Source organism: Saccopteryx bilineata, chromosome 4, assembly GCF_036850765.1.
Source record: "Saccopteryx bilineata isolate mSacBil1 chromosome 4, mSacBil1_pri_phased_curated, whole genome shotgun sequence".
Taxonomy (NCBI): domain Eukaryota; kingdom Metazoa; phylum Chordata; class Mammalia; order Chiroptera; family Emballonuridae; genus Saccopteryx; species Saccopteryx bilineata.
The window spans coordinates 104,727,781-104,743,552 of NC_089493.1; the positions used below are offsets into that span (position 1 = coordinate 104,727,781).

At 39.7% G+C, this 15,772-nt stretch overlaps 1 protein-coding gene across 4 annotated transcripts in view; it reads left to right on the forward strand.

Annotated features, from left to right (window-relative positions):
- Positions 1-15,772, forward strand: part of AKAP6 (A-kinase anchoring protein 6) — a 527,287-nt gene that overhangs the window by 213,364 nt on the left and 298,151 nt on the right. For all 4 annotated transcript variants that reach the window (XM_066277686.1, XM_066277688.1, XM_066277687.1 and 1 more), the window contains exons 3-4: positions 3,964-4,215; positions 13,941-15,704. In XM_066277686.1, coding sequence (XP_066133783.1) covers positions 3,964-4,215; positions 13,941-15,704 — 2,016 coding nt within the window. The remainder of the gene's footprint in view (positions 1-3,963; positions 4,216-13,940; positions 15,705-15,772) is intronic.

The following is a 15,772-nucleotide window of genomic DNA, read 5'->3' on the forward strand; positions in this document are numbered from 1 at the left end:
TTATGAGCAGAGCTTCTTTGCATTTTTGTGTATACCTAAGCTTTCATTTCTTTAGTATAAACACCCATGAGTAGAATTGTTGGGTCATTTTGTAAGTGTACGTCCAACTTCATAAGAAACTGCTAAACTGTTTCCATAGTGACGCATCATTTTGCATTCACACCAGCAGTGTAGGAGAGTTCCAATTGCTCTGAAACTTGTTAGCACTTGATAATATTTTATTCTAGTCATTCTAATAGGTGTATGTACATGGTATCCTATTGTGGTTTTAATTTGCATTTCCCTAATGGCTAATGATGAAACTGAACATATTTTTTAATGTGCATATTTGCCATCATTATATCCTCCTAGACTTTTTTGTTCAAGTCTTTCACCTATTTTATGATTGAGTTGGTTGGTTTCTCATTGTTGTTGAGTTTTGAGAGCACATTCTGGATATACAGTGGTACCTTGAGATTCGAATTTAATTCGTTCTGTAACCAAGCTCGTAAGTCAGTCAACTCGTATATCAAACTTCTGATACTGTACCTGTGCACCAACGTGCCAACTAGTGGCAGCTTCCCAAATCATGACTCGTATCTCGGAATTTCTCTCGGATCTCGATCAAAAATATGAACCGAATCACAGTTCATATCTTAAAAAATTTGTATGTTGGTCTGTTCATATCTCAAGGTACCACTCATGCATCCTTTTGTTAGAGATGTGATTTGCAAATATGTTTTCCTAGTCTGTAGTTTATTTTTCATTTGCCTAAAAATATCTTTTGTAAAACAAACATTTTAAATTTTGGTGAAATCATTTTTTTTGTGTGTGGATTCTGTGTGATATGTGTGCCTAAGGAATTGGTGCCAAACCCCAGGTCCATAATTATGGAGACCACACTGACACTGGCTACTCCCCAAATGCTTTCCTTGCCTCATCCTCCTGGCTGTCTCCCACAAGACCTAAAATTCACTTACTTAGAAAAGTGTTCTCCCTTTGCTCTGTACCCCCATGAGCACAGCTATTTCCTTCTCATCTGTGTGCCCTCTGCGGACACTTACCCTTCTGACTGTAATTTTTGTTTCCACCCCTCCCTTCCTCCTAGCAGTCGGGACACTCCAGGGGCAAGGCTCTGGAATTATACACCTTTCTGTACCCCAGCACATGGATCAGTACAGAGCAGGTACTCAGGGCATTTGCTGACAAAACAAATGCTTGTACTTAATTAATCTCTAAAGATATTGTCTTTTTGTGTGTGTGTGAGACAGAGACAGAGAGAGGGACAGATAGGGACAGACAGACAGAAAGGAAGTTGAAAAGCATCAACTCATAGTTGCAGCATCTTAGTTGTTCATTGACTGCTTTCTCATATGTGCCTTGACTGAGGGGCTCCAATCGAGCCAGTGACCCCTTGCTCAAGCTTGTGAGCCCTCACTCAAGCCGGCAACCTTCGGGTTTCAACCTGGGTCCTCTGTGTCCAAGGCTGATGCTCTATCCACTGCACCACCACTTGGTCAGGCAGACATCATCTTTTTATCCTTCATAATTATGAGTTGGGCTAGGGACAATTTGAGTGTCAAAAAAATATATTGTTTGAAGGACATTTTAAAAGTATCTTCAATATATAATTAAAAGTTCCTTAGCCTGTGAGACATCTCTTGATTTAGTTATCTAAATGAGCTTGCTGGAGAATATTTTTTTCTCAGAAGAAAAAAATATAAGAGAATGAATAAAACCCATGTGGAATCATGGGAAATTTTAAGTAGCTAAAGCTTTAGTAGACCGTAGGCACCTGCTAGAAAAGAAGGGAATTACTGTAGTATGAGGCAAAGCAGTAGAGATCTGGGAGAGCAGAGGAGCCCTGAGGTCTGCCCTGCCACCACCAGGCCTTCTCCTCCATCTCTCAGCCTAGGCCTGGGCTAAGAGGCAGCCCCCCCAGGGATGGAAACAGCGAAAGCAAGGTCCTTGGGCAAAGTCAGCGTTCGGGAAGACCAGGAAGTAGATAATATAATCATTCACATATTTTTTTCTATGAAGAAGTTAAGGGATGTTTTTACAATGAATGGGGATATTAGTCAGAAAAGTACAGAGAATTTGGAAGTAGTCAGTTGTGGGAAAAAGGGATTTTTCCAAGGCAACATTGTACTACACAGAAATGAGCCTCCTAAGAAGGCTAAGGATGCAGGATGTGTGCTTGGAGGTGGTTGAGGTATCAGGAATAGAGATGTGGGAGATAAATGGAGTAGATGGTCTCAGCTTGCATTAGCTGAGACCCCAGGCAGTATAGAATACCTGATGATAGTAGTTAGAGGCCTGCTTTTTTTTTGTGCTGAAGGCCAGCAGAGATAACTAATATGGCTACGATTGGTTCCCATGTGCTGATTAATATGGTAATATATTGAATAATTTTGGCTTTGAATCTTTTTTGGACTACATGTGTTCACGGGCCATATTTGTAAGAACTTTCCCTAAGTAGGACTCTAAAGTCTATTTTGTTTAAACTTTTAATCTGTTTCAAGTTTTTATTATTACCAATTTGTATCACTGTCACTAGTTGATTCTTAGGTTTCAAGAACTAATATTGAAGCATTTATTACATTTGTACAATAATTATTATTCAAAATTCAGCACAACTCTCCATCATTCTTCAATAGACTTTTTGGCCTATTTTTATACATTGTTAAATAAAGGGTACATTTCAGTTATTTGAAAACATGAAATTGAATTATATGGAATCTGAAGGCTATGTCTCCAACAGAATGACTGTTTTCATGCTCATCATAGTGCTCAGGACTCAAATGCTATCTTCAAATGTTAGCCTTACCAAAAAATTATAAATAAAAGATCTATAAAAGAAAAAACACTATCACCACTAAAAATGGGTAACTGAGCAGTTTTAGCTGATATCTGTATCGTTTTAATGCTTAAGGAATCAAATTGCTCAAGTAGTAAACATAACTATTGATGCTACTTCACATTGCTGGCTTCTGAGGGCACAGTGGAAATTTGAGAACTTTAAGGACAAGTGCCCCCAAATCTGTATTCCTACTAGTGTTTGTGAGGGAGATTGAAAACTTGATTTTTGTTATGTCTTTGTTAAAATTGTCTAGGTCTTCAAACAAAAGACTATATTTTGTCCTCTGCATCTTTGGGGTTTCTTTGGCATTCCTTCTTAAGAGTGATTCTGCTTGCTAAGTGTGAGATGAACTTTAGATATCCATTATAAATTTAAGAATTAAATTGTGATAATGTGACAATTGTTCCTTACATCAAAGACCCTATGGTTCAGCCTGACCTGTGGTGGCACAGTGGATAAAGCGTCGACCTGGAAATGCTAAGGTCGCCAGTTCAAAACCCTGGGCTTGCCTGGTCAAGGCACATATGGGGGTTGATGCTTCTTGCTCTTCCCCCTTCTCTTTCTCTCTCCCCTCTCTATAATTAATAAATAAAATCTTAAAAAAAAAATAAAGACCCTATGGTTCATTGAGGATGGTTGGGAGTTTCTATGAAACAGATTCTAGCCCATCTTTCTTCATGCTGGATATCTGGGTGATACTTCTATCCTGAAATATTGTGTGCTCAGAGGAGCCCGCCTCTGGCAAAAAGAAGAGCTATCAGCTCACTTGCTGGAATCACAAACAATAAATAAAGAGAACAGAGAATGGCTTTGTGATATGACTTTTCACCTTGGCTGAACTTTCAATTTTGGCACCTAAAAGAATAGAATTTTTGTGGTTTAGAAAAAGATCAACTTATCTGTGTGCTTAAAAGGCCCAGTGCCCAGAAATATGGCAACTATATATCTGAATGAAAACAATGGCCAGCTATCTAACATGTGCTCACCTGACTTGTTGGCCCTACTAAGTAGTGTCAGTTGAAGGAGTGACCTTTACTTTTTTCTTTTTCTTTTATTTTTTTACTGCTGCTTTCCTAAGATAAGGCAAAATAGTCATCATATTTTTCCTTGTTTTCCCCCTGCAGGACATTTGCGAAGATATTTCTGATCACGTTGAACAAATCCATGCCCTCCTCGAGACTGAATTCTCCCTGAAGCTGCTGTCCTACTCTGTCAATGTGATTGTGGACATCCACGCGGTGCAGCTGCTCTGGCACCAGCTCCGAGTGTCAGTGCTGGTCCTGCGGGAGCGCATTCTGCAAGGTCTGCAGGACGCAAATGGCAACTACACCAGGCAGACGGACATTCTGCAAGCTTTCTCTGAGGAGACACCAGAGGTGGGTATTCTCCTGGAAGCCAAGTAATGCATTGTCAAGTGTGGCCAATTGAGAATGTTTTCAGTCAAGAGATGTGGGATAGGAATTCTTTGTAGGTAAGTAAGCAGGTTCTGAGCTGGGCTTTGAATCTAGATATAGTGACCAGAGCCTAAGGCACTTTTAATATAAATTAAATTTAGATCAGAGTTAACTCACACTTACCTGATAGTTCGCATAGATACTACTCACAGCTGGTGTTAATCTGGCTCCTTGTTCCCATATAATTTATATTTATTGCACTTGCTATGAGCCAAGCACTAGGTGCTGAGACTATAATAGTGATCAAAACATGGCCTTTACCTTCAAGGAGCTTAGAGTCTAGTGGGGGTTGTAGACAAGTTGACAGACATTAAGGCCAGACAGCGATAAGTCTATATGATGCCAGTGGAGGACAGAGAAAGGGCACCCAACTCGAACAGAAAGGTTTGCCAGAAGTGAGTCTAATCTGAGACTTAAAAAAGAAACAAGATTAAACTGGTGAACTGAGGCCTGGCTGGTTGGCTCAGTGGATAGAGCATTGGCCCAGCATATGGACATCCTGGGTTTGGTCCCTAGTCAAGGCACACAGAAGAAGTGACCATCTCCTTCTCTTCCTCTCCTTCTCCCCCTTCTCTCTTTCTTCCTCTCTTTCAGCCAGTGGCTTGACTGGTTTAAGCATCAGCCCTGGGCACTGAGGATGGCTCAGTTGATTCAAGCATCGGTCCCAGATGGGGGTTGCCGGGTGGACCCCAGTCCAGGTGCACGTGGGAATCTGTCTATCTTCCCTCCTTTCACTTAAAAATAAATAAATAAATAAACTGGGTAACTGAGGTAGAAAATGTTCTAGACAGACAGAATGTCATGTTCAAAGATCCAAAAGTAAGAGAGAGAATGACAGGCTCAAAGAGCTATAGATAAGACTGGAGCAAACAGTTTAGGGAACCAGTAAAATGGGCTTTCAACTAATAAGTAGGAAAAGGTCAGATCATGAAGATAAAAAGCCTTATTAAAGAGCCATATTGAGAGAACTGGACTTCATCTTTAGGACAACGGAATAGTTTGTTCAGGAGGCTAACACGATTGCATTTTGCATTCATGCTTTAGAATAATCATTTGGATATAGTGAGTCAAATATATTTTATAATTTTACATAATCAATATATTTATATTTTTTTGTACTCATTAAGTGTACTTTAAAGAATTTGTTGTTCCAGCCCTGGCCGGTTGGCTCAGTGGTAGAGCATTGGCCTGGTGTGCAGGAGTCCCGGGTTTGATTCCTGGCCAGGGCACACAGGAGAAGCACCCATCTGCTTCTCCACCCCTCCCCCTCTCCTTCCTCTCTGTCTTTCTCTTCCCCTCCTTCAGCCAGGGCTCCATTGGAACAAAGTTGGCCTGGGCTCTGAGGATGGCTCTGTGGCCTCTGCCTCAGGCGCTAGAATGTCTCTGGTTGCAACAGAGCGATGCCCCAGATGGGCAGAGCATTGCCCCATGGTGGGCGTGCCAGGTGGATCCTGGTTGGGCGCATGCGGGAGTCTGTCTGACTGCCTCCCCGTTTCCAACTTCAGAAAGAAAAAAAAAAAGAATTTTGTTGTTACTCTTGATGCATAGCTTAGAAATGAACACTGTAAATTGGAGTCCAAATGAACTCTTTTATTCCTAAATAAAATTGAAATGTATTATAGAGTGGAACATTGTGCTAGTTAATTGCGCAGGGGCTCTGTGTGTGTGTAGATAGATAAATAATAGATAAAGTAGGTAGGTGGATACATACAGACACACATACCATATATAGATACACAGAGTGCATGTGTACATATATAGTTTCTTGGTTTCTGACACCCAGTTGAGTGCTCCACTGCTGGTTTTATAGAAAAGTGTATGTATTATATAACTTTATAAGGAACTTATTTGAATATGAGATTAAAAGGCTTTATAAGGAGTGTTACATAATTCATTAATTTATTAATGTTTTAGTGGCTCCAACATTATCAGTAAGCAAAACAAAACTCTGCCTATCATAAATGATCTATATTTGATTATTGCTTTCACAACAATGATGCTCTTGCTGTGGCAAATTCCCTGAAGGCCCTGGAAGTTCACGGGAATCATAATTTATCAGGCTCACTTCTCACATTAAGTCATGGTCTTTGTTTTCATTTAGCTTTTCCTATTATGGTGGCAGCAAGGGAGGTGATATAGACTTTGGTAGAGTCCTTGTTTTAATCATAGGATGACTATGTGTGTGGCGAGAAGTATCAGTCCCCAGATGCCATCCCTCCGAAGTAGGATCTTCCTAGAGGATCCTTGATTGGTACTCATGAGCTTATGGGAGACTAAAGAGAATTCCAACTGGCCTGCTCTGCCCTACATCTGGTACTTATGAGGTGTATAATAATGAGGTGGAGATCATAGATGGGAAAGGTTTGTCTAAACTCTGAAGAGAGATTTCTTTAGAAGTCTACCTGGCATCCCCGATCTATACATTTTTGTTGTTGATGTTTTTCCCCGTGTGTACTACTGTCTCTGCCCAGCATTTAGTATTAACAATCCTCAGATTGGTCCATTTTCTACTGTAGAGGGGACACTAGAAATCACTGAGTCAAACCAATTCACGCGACATATTTATTTATTCATTCAATAAATGTTTACAGATCGCCATCTCTCGTTGTAGGATTGGGGATATAGAAGTGCTCTAGGTTTTATTGTTATCATTGTTATTATTGTTTTGTGGAATATGTTTATCATGCATGTATTTGAACATGTATCTTTCATGAGGTGGTATCCTAAGAAATGGTGAAAAGCCACTGAGTCTAATTGTTACCAGATGATGTTTTCATAGCTATGTTGCAAGTTAAGTAATATCCATTATGGTTCTCATAATGTGAGCTCAGCAATTATTTACAGATTTGATTGGAAGCAGTTTCATGCATTTCCATGCTTGAAGTCAGTCTTGTCATAAAGATGCAACAATATGTTGTATAAGGGATAAAGGGATGATGGATTCTTAGCCATCTGCTTTGTGGATATTTTTCTATGAATTGAAACATGGTCTCCATCATCATCCCTGAAGCTATGGCTTCCTGATCCTGTTTGTGTGCCTAGTATGACTTCATGAGAACATTTCAATGACTGCTTAGTTTTATTTGTTTCTGTTACCTCATTGGAATTATGGAAAACCTGAAGGGAATTAGTATAAATTTTTTGGCTTTATTAGAATAAATGCAGCTGTGGCAGATCTGTATAATGAAAAGGGAAGTGGCATAAAACAGCCTGATAAATTAGAACAGTAGATGTTCTTCCAATAAAGGGGAATTCATTCTTCTCTTCTTAGAAGTTAGAGTTCAGAGCCACATTAAAGAATAGGTTTAAAAGTTGAGGACGTGGTAAGTTCTCTCTCTTCCTGTCCCTGCAAAAACAAACTATATGATTTTTATTCATTCTTTTTTTCCTTTTTTTTTTTTTAAACGAAGCAGACTGTATCTTGCAAGCAAATTGGTAAACACCTTAGTGAAACAAAACCAAGGAAATAAATGGAAAACACTTTAGGGCAAAGTTCAACACTGTGTAAAAAATGTGTTATATTATCATGTTCTGTCGTTCAGTTACTGTGATAAGTAAGCATTTTATGTTTATTGTTTCATTTATTAAAAAGGGTAAGGGATATTAAAAATAGCTGCAGTTCATCGATGGAAAAACTGAATTTAAGAGAGGTTAAGTAAATGCTTTATAGGTAAATAAGGATCTAAATCTAAGAATCATTTAAATAAAAGAAATTAAACCAGCTCTTAACTGTTGTGATAATAATTCCTTCCCCTCTCTTCTGTCCTCCCTCCCTCCTTTCCTTCCCACTTTCCTTTTTACTTTTCCTAAATATTTATTGATTTCCTACTATGTAGAAGGCACTAGCCATTCAAGGAATAATTATACATCTTAGGAATCATGTTCAAATTTAATCAGATCCTTAAACATTTCTAGGAGGTAGGCAGGACAGGTGCTGTTAACCTTATTTTATAAATGATATTGTATCTATCTTACGGATAAGAGGACTGAGGTTGGGAGAGGTGAAGGCACACAGGTACTGATAATGATGAATAACATTAACAAAATAGTAAACAGTAAGAGCTTACTACATGCCAGATGGTGTGGTAAGCACTTGACGTAAATGATAATTTCCCTCTCCATGGGAAGACATTGGTCCTTCCAGAGGATTCACACTACAGTGCTTTGTGTGTTCATTACTGTATGTATCACGGGGCAATTTATAGCATGACAAAGTATGTGCTAGGTTTGAATTGCATGAGTGTTGGCACCACATTATAATCATTTCTGTATCTTCCAAAGCATCTAGTTCATATAATTGTATATAAAAGTCTGATAAATTGAATTGCATTAAATAATGCAGATAATTACTGCTTCAGGTAGAGAAGAGGGAGCTATCACTTTAGGTTGGGGAACTGGATTAATTATGGAGATTAATTATTTGACTCATGATTTCAGCCTGTAGAAAATAGAAATTCTTAAGAATTATTACTATAGTGTAAATAAAAATAATGAAAGATAGTTTGTATTTTCCCCTCACCCATCAGAACCTAAACTGTGCTTTGCTTCCTATTTTCCTACGATGACTTGCTCCTCTCAGCCTGCTGCTGCTCTTTGGAATGCATTCAGAATCACAGAATCCGTCATGCAAGAGCTGAAAGGAATCTGGACAAGTGTCTAGTCTTTGTGGTCTGAGGACTCTGGGGGTCTGTGGCATTCTGGGATGAGGTCCATGAATTTATGTTAGTGAACGAAGCCTGACAAACACTGTGTAGTCAGGAAGGAAGGGGAAAAGGGGCATGCTAAAAATTATTTTTACTGTACCTGGAATTAAAACAGTGTAATTCTATTTCCAACTCTCTTCTCAGGAAGAATACCAAATCATGGTACAAAACTGACCTTGAAGTAGCAATGGGCACTGATATGACCTTGGGGTACTTAATAGGGAGATCTTCAAATTTCTAAATTATGAGTATTAAATCTTATGTTCACATGTAGGGTTAAAAAAGGAAAGGTCTAAGAAGGCTTTTGGAACTAGAGCTTACGTTTGCTTAATTATGGGTAAGGAACAAAGCAAAATTTCTTGTTTCAAATTAGGAAAAAAAAAAAAAGGGCAGGGGTATTTCCTTGATGTCTGAGACAAGGCTGAAGCTAGCAGTAAGCTGAATAAGTTACCCATCAATAAAGTGAATAAATGACCATCTGCATAAAATATAACCTTCATCGGAGAACTGCATCATAACATACTCAATGGAGGTATATTTGAGGTTAGACACAACTGGGCAGCCATGGCAGAGCTAATGACATGGCACAAATAAAGGGCAGTCCAAACAACATGCACTCTTCCCGTCCACAGCCACCTGAGACTTTATTACTTACATGCGTTAGAAAGCCGTCTGGGAAAGGGTGGTCCAGAAGAAAGCAATGGGAGTAAACGACATGAGGATTATGAAGCAATACTTTAAGAAATGAAACTCATTATTCATCTGCTCTAGGAACTTTCTTTTTTAAAATTGCTTCTGTGTGGTGAAATATATAAAAATTCTTATGAAGAATACTCTTTAATAACCGACTGAGTTAAAAAATGATTGTCACTTGGGCTTTAGGATAGGAAATAGATATGCCATGTGCTGTTTTTTCTTTTGTTTTGTTTTTCAGGGCAGGGTTTTTTTCACATTAAAAAATGCAGTATGAATTAAAAATAGTTACCCATGAGTGGCAATCAGACATGCACAGAAATAGCTGGCCTGCTTGGGAACAGGCTAAGAGAGGGCTTACTTAAGAGCATTAAGTGTTTTAAGTATAGTGTTTTCTTTTCTAAACAAAGGACTGGATAGGAAGGGGGGCTTAGGAAAAGACTTAGGGGAATGGAGCCACACCCTGTTATCTGATATATGGCTTCGTGTTATATATTTATCTGACATCATTTATTGAGTGCCTGTTATTTATGAGCAAGACAGTATCCTTGGTCGTAAGGTTCTGTGACCACAAAAATGGGGGCCAAATGCTTTCCCAGGGCTCCTGGGTCCCAAGCCTCGCCAGAAACAGGTGGCTGATACTGACAGTCATCTAGTTTTTACCGGAACTCTTATTAAATTTCTTTTTCTTTACCCATCATAGAAACACTTTTCCTTAATGCCTCTTTAATCTCACTCAAGTAGCTGCAGTGCTGTTCCTTTATGATAAATCTGATAGAAATAATGCAAATTTCAACTAGTTAATAATTTAAATACTAGCTAATAGGGTAGCTTTAGAACTTGACCATAACTTATAATGATTTATATTTTTATATACTTTATATTTTTATAAAAAGTGAGTTCTGAATACTAAACAATTAAATTTAAAAAATAATATAATCTGCATTTATTTTTAAGTGATTTATCTATATTTATTATCAACTCAGAATTGACCCCCTTACCTATTTTGAGTTTTTTTCTCTTACAACCTGCCTTTAAATTGGAATTTCTACCATTTCTTTCTTAACAGTTGTATAAAGTGTGACTTTATTTGGTTGCCTCATTCATTGGTGTTTTTTGGGGGGATTCTGACTTTCTTATTTAAAGAACCTGGTCCAGATATGAAGCTTAAAAGCCACAGAATTTCATTTAGATTAATATTGTATTCTTACTTTGTGCAGTATAATTTAGCATAGGGGCACCTCTCATTTTGATAAAAATTTCTCCCTAAATATACTTGAATAGTAAAAATAGTAATAAATGAACATTCATTAAGCACCTATCCACATGCCAGACTTCTGATTTACATATATTATCTCTTTTAGGCCTTGCATAACCCTATGACATGGCTTATTATTTTCTTTTTACAGAAGAAGAAAATGAGGCTTAGTGACATCAAATTACTGGGTCTTGCTCACGTGGCTAATTAGCACTAGAGGTAGAATTTGACTGTGAAGCTTGTGCTTTTTATCACTAGAGTCAACTAAAACTAAATACTCAGAGGAAAAAATTATATGAACACATAGAGACATTCCAAAATGTCATCATTCATTCATTTATTCAACAGATGTGTCTGAGTGCTTGTTCTATGCAGATCACTTTGCTAAGTGTTGCAGGTATCTGAGTGAGTCACCCATTTTCTGTGTGATTTATATTGTTGTGGTGCATACCTAAACTATTGGGAGAAACAAGATAGTTAAAGAATCACAGTAGTGTATATTTAAAGATTGAGATAAATACTTAAAGGAAAAATAAAACAAAACATAGTTTTATGAGAGTCTTTAAGAAAAGACCCTGACTTTGGTAAGGGTTTGGAATTTTGAAGAAGTGCAAACTCGATCTGAGCTCTGAGACATGAGTCCATTAATTATGGGGGTAGTATAGGTGGGAAGCTTTCCTGAGAGAGGAAATAGCATGTGCAAAGGCCCTGAGACAGGAGAAACACAGTGTGTTCAAAAACTGAAAGGCAAACACTCTGGTCAGGTGAAACCAGGGAGGGGAGAGTGATTTGAGAGAGGCATCTTCATGCTTGTTCTTGAAAGGGTTTGGGTTTTTTTTTTAAAGTTTTTATTTTATTTATTCATTTTTTTTTAGAGAGGAGAGAGACAGAGAGGGAGAGAGAGGAGAGAGAGACAGAGAGAGAGAAGGGGGGAGGAGCTGGAAGCATCAACTCCCATATGTGCCTTGACCAGGCAAACCCAGGGTTTCGAACCGGCGACCTCAGCATTTCCAGGTCGACGCTTTATCCACTGTGCCACCACAGGTCAGGCGAAAGGGTTTGGGTTTTTAACCTAACAACAGGAAGCTAATAAAGGACTTTAAGCAAAGAATTAACAGGAAGTAATTTGTAAAGATTACTCTTGTGGCAATGTGGAGAACAAACTGGAGGAAGAAGTGTGTCAGTTTAAAATAACATTCAATGAATCACAGAAAATTATGGTATAGAGCAGTGGTCCCCAACCTTTTTTGGCCATGGACCGGTTTGATGTCAGAAAATATTTTCATGGACCGGCCTTTAGGGTGGGACGGATAAATGTATCACGTGACCGAGACAAGCATCAAGAGTAAGTCTTAGACGGATGTAACAGAGGGAATCGGGTCATTTTTTAAAAACAAAACATTGTTCAGACTTAAATGGAAATAATGTAAGTTATTTATTCTTTCTCTGCGGACTGGTACCAAATGGCCCACGGACCGGTACCAGTCCATGGCCTGGGGTTTGGGGACCACTAGTCTAGAGGTCAGAGTGTTGCCTGAGTCACGCCCCTGTTTAAGGCCTAGCTCGGCTCTTAGTTGCAAGGCCCTTTGCTAGTTATGCACCTTCTTTTGGCTCAGGCTCTGCTTATATAAAACAAAGACAATAATATAGACCATACCCCAGAAGAAAGTTGTTGGGAGGTTTAAATGAAAAAGTAATAGTAGTAATCAGCCATCCCCATTCATAGATGAGGAAACAGATTAGAAAGGTGAAATGAAGATTTTTATCATTATTATCTGGATGTTGCAGAATGAGAGTGTGGGGAAACAAGTGATAAAGGCAAGGTAAAAGTCTGAAGGAAGAGAACATTCCTAAAGCAAAACAAGCAAATGAACAGAAAAATCTGTGGCCAGATGTTGGGATAACCTGGTTGAAAGTCCAGCAGCTACTTGAGGGCCAGCCTCAGTTTGCTCACCTATTTCTCCTCCAGGAGAGTGGAGGTCTGGGATTTAACAGTTCAGTTTCCTTACGTCATCTACTAAAGAACTAGACCAGGCCAGCCTTCCAACTGGTACACATAATAGGATTCCAGGGACCCCTTTGTTCCAAACAAATTATTAGTCAAAAATCTTCTCATTTGCTGTATGATATCAGAAACCTCATTAGAAATGAGACAAAAACTTTGATCACATAATTAAAGTTTAAAAATTAAAAATACTATTATTACTATTTTTAAGCATAGGGGAGTTTCAAATTGTCAATTATAATTAACAGTAAAGGTGGTCACTTGGTACCTAGCATACACAAATGGGAGCAGGGATGGGGGTGAGGTGGCAGGTGGCAGGAATGCATGCGGAGCGGTGGGGGCTAAGATGATAAAGTATTGATATTCTCTGATTTTCTCCAGGATTTCATGTATTTACCTTCAAAAGGGTAAGGAGAGACAGATGCTTGGCTTGAACTGTTTTGTTATGAAGGGAGATGCAGTAGTTCACCTTCCTGTGATTTGTGAATATGTTTTTAACACAACAGACTTAGTACAGTTATTCTACTTTAAAAATATTTATTGAGCAGCTACTATGAGTTAGCCACAGTGGTAGCTGATGGAATGATAGCAAAAGAGACATTTATGGAGATTTTACTCTTACATTAATTTGCCCCCAGAAATTTTATTACTCCAGGATCATTTAGGAAATGTTTATTAAATGAATAATACACTATTTTAAGATAGAACAAACACTGAGGCAAGAATGGGTATTTTGGCTTGACATTGACCATTCCTATCAAGGTTCTATTCTCCAGATTGAAGAAAAATTCTTAAACATTTAAGAACAGGATATTAAATAAAACAGTATAATAGTTGGTCAATATGATATTCTGTGTGTCAAACCAGAAGCAGCTGAAAGTGATGCATTCTTTACCTTAATCGCGGCCTCTGCTGAGATTTCATTTGAACAGCAGTTGAGTGCAGTTGCTGTTCCATTTACTGAAACCTTTGCCATTGTCTGTTTCAGGGCCGGCTTGATTCTTTAACGGAAGTGGATGACTCAGGACAACTAACTATCAAATGCTCTCAGAACTACTTGTCTCTGGATTGTGGTATTACTGCGTTTGAACTGTCTGACTATAGTCCAAGTGAGGATTTGCTCGGTGGCCTGGGCGACATGACCTCTAGCCAGGTCAATACCAAGCCATTTGACTCTTGGAGCTACAGTGAGATGGAAAAGGAGTTCCCTGAGCTTATCCGAAGTGTTGGGCTACTGACGGTGGCTACTGACCCCCTCCCTTCTAATTGCAGTGAAGCAGTTAGTGAGGAGAGGGCTCAAGTATCACTTTCAGCAGATGACGAGGGTGGATGTGAGGAAAACAATGCTGCCACAGTTGAGGAGCAACAAGGCCTAACGCAGGGGCCATCCTCTTCAGAGGAAGCTCTGACAAATACTGCTCAGTCCTCTTCTGAGACTGCGAAACAGGAATCAGGCCCCTCCTCCCAACCTGGAGCAAAGAACCAACCGCCTGTTCCTTGTGAAAATGCCACCCCCAAGCGTTCCATCAGAGATTGCTTTAATTATAATGAGGACTCTCCTACCCAGCCCACGGTGCCAAAACGAGGGCTTTTCCTTAAAGAGGAAACTTTCAAGAATCGCCTGAAAGGCACTGATGGAAAGAAGCAGAGGGTTGATCTCAAGCCCGAGATGAGCAGAAGCACCCCTTCGCTGGTGGAGCCTCCTGACCGCTCCAAGCTGTGCCTGGTGTTGCGGGCCTCCTACCCCGGCAGCCCCTCGGCTGCCAGCCAGTCCTACGAGTGCTTGCACGGGGTGGGGGAGGGGAATCTTGAAAACACAGCCAAGAGTCGCATTAAAGAGATCTCCTCCAGCCTAGGGAGGCTTAACGACTGCCATAATGAGAAACCTCGACTTAAAAAGCCACATAAGACCCCAGAAAAGGTGCCTCCATGCCAAACACCTAACGGGGGGACCGGTTCAGGCAAGCAAATGGAAAACACAAGGAGCTCCAGAGTGTCCAGTGGAGTTCCTTCCCACACTTCCAAGGCCATAGAGGGGCCAGAAACAGATTCTGCCTCTACATCCTCACTTGAGCCTTGTAATCAGAGAAGTTGGAATGCCAAATTACCAGCGCAGTCGGAAACATCCAGTTCACCGCCTTTTACTCAAAGCAGCCACTCCCCGGTTGGCTCAGACAATATCATGTCTCCGGTACCCCTTCTTTCAAAACACAAAAGCAAGAAGAGTTACTCCTCCTCCCCAAGTCACGTCACAAGGAACGGTCAGATTGTGGAGGCCTGGTATGGCTCCGATGAATACTTGGCTCTGCCCTCTCACCTTAAGCAGACGGAAGTGTTAGCTCTGAAGTTGGAGAACTTAACAAAGCTTCTGCCTCAGAAACCCAGAAGAGAAACCATCCAGAATATTGATGACTGGGAACTGTCTGAAATGAATTCAGATTCTGAGATCTATCCAACATACCATATCAAGAAGAAGCATACGAGGTTAGGCAGGGTGTCACCAAGCTCATCAAGTGACATAGCCTCCTCGCTGGGGGAGAGCATTGAATCTGGGCCCCTGAGTGACATTCTTTCTGATGAGGAGCCATGTATGCCTCTCTCTGGTGTGAAAAAATACATTGATGGAAAGTCAGAGAGAGCTTCATCTGAGAAAAATGAAAGACATTCTGCTACAAAAGCTGCTTTAATTCAGAAACTTATGCAAGATATTCAACACCAAGACAACTATGACGCCATCTGGGAAAAAATAGAGGTAAGCTGGATGCTTTCTTGTCTTACCTGATTGTTGGAAGGAATGCTGGGAAAAGTTCAGCCTCACCC